The sequence below is a fragment of the Phlebotomus papatasi genome, chromosome 1 (genome assembly GCF_024763615.1).
Source record: "Phlebotomus papatasi isolate M1 chromosome 1, Ppap_2.1, whole genome shotgun sequence".
Taxonomy (NCBI): domain Eukaryota; kingdom Metazoa; phylum Arthropoda; class Insecta; order Diptera; family Psychodidae; genus Phlebotomus; species Phlebotomus papatasi.
The window spans coordinates 49,938,299-49,944,744 of record NC_077222.1 but is presented as its reverse complement, the minus strand read 5'-3'; the positions used below and the strand labels follow the sequence as shown (position 1 = coordinate 49,944,744).

At 38.0% G+C, this 6,446-nt stretch overlaps 1 protein-coding gene across 1 annotated transcript; it reads right to left on the bottom strand.

Moving 5' to 3' along the window:
• Window positions 1-2,833: 2,833 nt before the first annotated feature.
• On the bottom strand, window positions 2,834-4,381 carry LOC129805266 (bystin). Its single transcript, XM_055853060.1, has 2 exons — window positions 4,155-4,381; window positions 2,834-4,092 (listed from the first exon to the last, which is right to left on the bottom strand). The coding sequence occupies exons 1-2, from the start codon at window positions 4,290-4,292 to the stop codon at window positions 2,839-2,841; spliced, it is 1,392 nt and encodes a 463-aa protein (XP_055709035.1). The 5' UTR covers window positions 4,293-4,381; the 3' UTR covers window positions 2,834-2,838.
• Window positions 4,382-6,446: the final 2,065 nt, after the last annotated feature.

The window sequence follows — 6,446 nt, the reverse complement described above, 5'->3', positions numbered from 1 at the left end:
ATATATAATATTATTGAGATTATTTGGAACAATTTCTTAAGTGGACGGAATCCAAAATGATAACAATTTTTTAGTTTACACAAACTATTTCAAAAAGGGTAATTTCAGATGCCAAATTCCACTTATAAAAGGGGTGGCAAAAGCATCCCAGGATTTACATAATAATGTGCGAACTTGTGACACCAAAGAAATTTATGTCCATATTGGAGCAAATTTCCTACACTCGTGTAGGAGAAATTCTTCAATATGGACATAAATTTCTCTAGTGTGTAGAGGCCATTACAAGCCATACCTTACAAAAGTACTTTCGCATCATTTATCTTACTTATATTATTTTTTTAAAGTTCTTTATTGGTGCAATTCATGAGGATAAGAATAATGATCACGCGAGTTCAAGGATTTCGCAAATTTTTTCCCACTGGGCAATTGTTCCATAAGTTTACCAGTTTTCAACCGATTTATAAATCTCTCAAACCATCACCCAAAATTGTTTGGAAGTGCAGGAAGTTTTGACATAAGTGAAAACGGATTGAAAGAATTTTGATATGAAAAATTACTTATTGGGAGCTAATTTATAAAAATCCTTTTTGAAATGCACCTAAATGTATGCAAATATTTTTCACGAGGTTAATTTGAAATGCATTAAAAAGGGACAGATAATCCTAACCGGCTTATGTAGGTGAGATTCTTAACGTGAGCTAACTCGGAGTGCATGCAAATTCGATTTGGAGCTGAAATTGTGAGTCGCCATTCAGTTATCTTGAATCAAATTCGTGAAATTATACAAATTTTGTATTTAAACCAAAATATCAAGGATTTGGATGAACTGGCACAAAAGCGATATATGGGTGAAATGTAGACCAGAATGTACTCTATAATTTTGCCGTAGAACTTGATCTAATCGATTACTCAGAAGCCAAGATAAGCGAGGTTTTTTGTTTCTTAACTTGTTTTTCCATCCAGAGTGCCCCAAGTAGTCATTTGTTGAACTTCAACTATATCAAAGAATTGTTGTATTTTGTGGGACTTTCCATTTAAAACCATATTTTGAGTGTCTTTGTGGAGTAGAGGCAGTCAAATTGGCATCTGAGTGATTTCAAAGCGTTATTATGGGAAAAATCAATTTTTTCACACTTAAATGGCAAAATCGGAGTGATAGCGTAGTCTCAGCGGAAAATGATGTATGGACGAAATGTAGAGACAAATGTCCTCTACAATTATGTTGAAGTAATCATCAAAATCGGTTCAGCGACAGTCGAGATAATTGAGGTTATGTGATATTGAAATTGATTTTTCGACTGTGGCGCCTCTGGTGTTGGTCCCACAAAGTTCAAATATTCTAGAAAGTTGTAGCATTTGGTGAGATCTTTCGTTTAAGCCCTCATTCATCAAAATCGGTCACATAGAACCGGAGATATGATTTTTTGAATTTTGTGAACTTTGACCCCTCATATCTCCGGTTCTGTTTTAACCACAGCGCACATTTGCACCATTTTGGAAACGTCCTAGACTGGACTACAACATACTAAAATTTCATTAACTTTCACAATGCCGTTTTTGAGAAAAGTGACTTTGAATTTCGATGAATTTTGACGCTATCGCAGCACCACCTGTGGTGAATTTTTGAACTTCCATCTGAAAGTGCTCATCGAGACGAAACCAAAAAGGTAAAATTTAGGTCGCCATGTTAATTAGAACCGGAGATAGAGGCCGGTCAATGTTCGAACTTTGACCCCTTATAGCTCGGGTCAGGGGTTTTAGATCGACTTAAGGTTTTTTTGTTTGTTAGGTATAATCAACGACTACAACATACTAAAATTTCAGCCCGATGCACAATGGAATTTTTGAGTTATTTAACTTTTAAGATTTAAAAATTTTCTTTTTAATAATAGCGCCCCTAGCGGTGGTTTTATGAACTTGCAATGTTAGAAGGGGAAGTGGCATTTCACGAGAGCTTTCCAAAAAGCCCTCACTTTTTCAATTCTGACAATTAGAACCGGAGTTATGGTCATTTTAAGAAATTTTTTTTGGACCCTTATAGCTCGGGTCGGGGGGGTCGGGGGACCTTAAGTTGGGTATTGATGGAAAGCTCTAAGGCCCAGCTATAACATACTAAAATTTGAGCCCGCTCGATGCCACAGGGGCGGAGCTATTGAGAAAACAAAAAAGGGGGGTCTTCAAAATGGCGGAAGGAGGGGTGGGGGGTCAATGCACCAAGTTGCAATTTTCATGCGATATATAACCTTTGCCGAAAACCGCAAGTCCATATCTTTTTTAGTTTAGGAGCTATTAAGCTCTAAAGAGCGGCCGGACGGCCGGCCGGGAATTTAACTTAGCCCCCCATATATTCGTGATCAGGAAGTGGCGAAACACATTTTGGCCAAGTTTGAGGTCGATCGGACGACATGAAATTTTGTTAGGATTATAGTAGGTGAGATTGTTAAGAATCTCACCTAATATGTACATTGAAAAATTGGCACCGAAAATGTTTTGCATACATCACGGCGTTTTCGTAACTTATTCCAAAGATATCTCCTGCAGATATGCAATTTTACTATGTCACTGGAGTTAATTCGCGGGCTTTTTTTCAATGACAAGAAATTCTTTCAAAGCGGAACTCTGATCAGTATGATACAAACATGTTTTTTTTTTCACAAATATCGGCAAAGAAAAATTTCATTTGCTGACTCTGCCGCCCCGGTCTCCTCTATCCTATAATATCAGACCGATCGGAGCTGATTGACCATATCGGAGGATTACAATAGGTGATTCAACACCCAAAGGGAGCAATAAACAAAATTATTTTTTATTTCAATTTTTTATTCTTCATTAATCGTATTAATCACTATCCATGGGAGCATCAAAAACAGGATCATATTCATTATTTTCCATAAGGCCAGCTTCTTCATCTTTCATTTCCTGCTCATTGGGAATTTCAATGTCTCTGCATTTTGCCGCCACGAGCTCCCGACGAATCTCCGGCGTTAGTTTGGGATGAACTTGCTTCCTGAGCAATCCCAGCAGGACATCCTTCTGATCCGACGAGATGTCATTCTTGTACCTCTGCACAAAAGTCAGAAAGCTCTGATGCCAAAGTACTGGCATTGTTCTCTTATCGTGTTCGAAGCGCAAGAAGTGAAAGACTGCCGCATCGACAACTCTGTAGGGCAGAGCGTAGCGTTTGTCCAGAAGAATTCGGATGAAAATGGAATTGGCCCCAGAATACTCCATTTCGCAGATTTTAAGGAGACACGCAGAGGAGTGGAGGACGGGAATTTGATTGCGAGCAATGACACTGCCAAAAATGATGGCTTCCCGGAGGGTACAGTCACCGGACTCAAGAAGAGGCAGAATGATACCCTTGAAGAAGGCTGCTGGCTTGAAGAGAGCCTTCCTTAGGGCTGCATACAGATGACTGTTGAGCCTCTTGTATTCACACAAATCATCCCGGATGCGTGGCAGTAGGACGAGATTGTAGAATCTCTGAGCCATTGGATGGGACAGAACTGAACTGAAGATCCTCGTACCCCGGTACATTGCAGCAGCACTCCAGTGCTGCGGCTCTGTGATGTACAGTATCTGTTCCCAGTTCCTCAGCTTGGGAATCACTTTGAATGCCTTGGGCACTTTTCCACTGCGATACTTTTTCATCACATCTCTGACTCCTTCGTACATTTCCTTCACTCGTGGATCAATCTCCTCAATCTTGAGCGATCCAGCATCTGATAGTTGTGTATGCAGCTCATTCTGCTTCTCTGCTATCTTCTCCATGATAATCTCTGAAAGAGATTTGGTTTTTGGACCCGATTTGTGCTGAAACATCTCAATGGCCTTCTCATCCTCATCATTGACTTTGACATCGTCAAAGAAATCATGTTCTGTGACTTCGGGCTGTTGTCCTACTTCATCATCTCCCTCATCATCTGACTCTGCCGGTTTGCCCAGTTTGGGAGCCCGTCTGGCTTTCTTGAGGATCTTATGAGCTTCCGCCGGTGTGGGGCCAAACATCGTTGAGAAATCCACCTCTTCATTTTCAATTTGCTGCTTCCGTGCCACATCGAGGATCTTCTTGGTCATCCTTGCGTCGACAAACTGCGGAATTTCAAGGAATTTTGAAAAGATTCTTGAAAAATTCAATGAGAAAAAAAACTTACACTTTCTTCCTCAGCCTTCAATCGGAATTTATTGCGATTCTTCTGTTTGGGCATCCTACTCTCCATAATCTGATCCTCGAGGGCCTTTTTGGCTGGTGCCTGACCTAATTTCATGTTTTTCTTCTTTGATTTTCCCATTTTTAATGCACTTTTTCACTAAAAATCTCAAAAATCCACGTGTTTTGCTTCCCACAAATTGAAAACAAATCAGACACATAACCTCAATTATCGAAAACATCGAATGTCAGCTGAAAAAAAACAGCGCAAATTTTCAAACGGAAGTAGGGGAGACTGGGGCAATTGCCAAATCAAAAATTTTAATATTCGATATCTTTCAAGAGAAAAGATAAAAAATTAAAATTTTTACCACAGATAACCTGATTGAAGTCTTTTAACTCTTTCCGGACCGCAGCATATGCTGCAAGCCAATTTCACCATTTTTTAATCAAAAATATCTAAACTCAGGAATTAATTGAGGTCCTACAAAAAATATCTTACATTTGGACATCCTTATAGTTTTTAAACATCCACAAGAATCGGATTTTTATCAGTTATGAATAATTAAAAAACATTGTTTTTCGTAGAACATTCATATGCTGCTTTGGGTACTCAGAGTCCCAAAAGAGACGAAAGAGTTAAACGTCCAATGTTTTAAAGAATTCGAGTAAGAAATATAGAAAATAAAAAATATTCAAATTTTGAGGCCTCTTTTTAAAATATATTTGCAATAGGGAGATATCAATTTTCATTGACTTGCTTTCCAATTTTTTTTCATTCGTGTGTGTTTTCATAATACAGTAGACTCTCTCAAATTCGGGCATTTGGGACCAAAATGTCAGCTGAATTAGAGAGAAATTCGGGCAACATGCTTTTTGAAATGCAACGATTTTTTATTCATCTGCATTCACATTTTGAGTTTATACACTTATTTATATCGTAAGTTGCATGAAAATTGCAAAATCACATCAAAACTGAGACAAACCATGCCAAATTTAAGCATATTTGATTCATTTGATAATCATAATCAAACTTGAAAAATGACAACAAACTTTTTTTCAAATGTAACCGCTGCCCGAATTAAAAAGTACCCCGATCTTAAAAGAGCCGAATTAGCGAGAGTCTACTGTAATTTGAACCCGCTCAACATGAATATGTTATCGGTTTCAGCTTTTTATAAAAAGTCTTCTTTCTAAAAATACTTTTACAGTAGAGTCTCTCAAATCTGAATCTCTCAAATTCGAACGCCGTTTGGATTCAAAATGTCAATTGTGAGGTTATGTTAGAAAGTTCGTATTCTTGGTGAATGAAAATCATATTTATGTGCTTCTTTTTGAATGTTTACATATATTATAGTCGTGTAAAATGAAAAGGAAGTAGTTAGCACTAAAACTTGCGAGAAAGTACGAGAATTTGATTCAAAGTACAATTTAATTTCACACAAATTTCGTTAGTTTTGAAAAAATCGTTCGAATTTGGGAGGTGAGAAATGTCAAAAATACCCCCCGAGCGTTCGAATTTAGAAGACTCTACTGTATTAAAAAAGAGCACTCGGGGTAAAATTTGTCAGAAGACATGGGGCAAAATTTGGCAAAAAACGAAGAATTCCGATGTTTTCCACGGCGAAGAGAAACGCCATTGTCAAAAAGTCGCCGCTTGTTATTTGTTTTCGTTTATCAAAAGATTCCCAGTGGCATTCTCGTTTTTCGTTTCTCGAAGTCAGGGAGTTCCAGATTGATCTATTCCAGCGATTCCTAACTTCAAAATTTGGATATTTAGCTTGTAGTTATATTAATATAATTGTAACCATTAATCAACATTTCAAGAGTATCATGGTCCGAGCGTATCAGAGAAGAAACAACGTGCTTGACCCTGAGAAGCTCTTGTTGGCTCTGAATGCAGTGAAGGATGGTGTATCGGTGAGATTGGCTGCCAAATCCCAAGGAATTAACCGCGAAACATTGCGAATCTATTGGAAAATAAGAGGAGGAGAATTGGAGGATACTAAACTACTAAAAACTGCGAAGTTAGGTCGATTAAGTGTCTTTAATGAAGCATAGGAAGCTGCTTTTTATTTTTCCGCGTGTAAAGAAGAAGAAGAGTGACGTAAGAAGAAATCCAGTGAGATTTTAACAAGAAAGTTCCAACTAGTACCTATCCCGAAATAAAGTGCATTTTCCGCATATAACTTAATGTCTTCGTAACTCCGTTGGTAACTGCCAGTAGCTCCCTTCCTGCATTGAAGTACCCGGAAATTGGAGTAGAGTGATAGATAACAGATCAATAATTATTGAT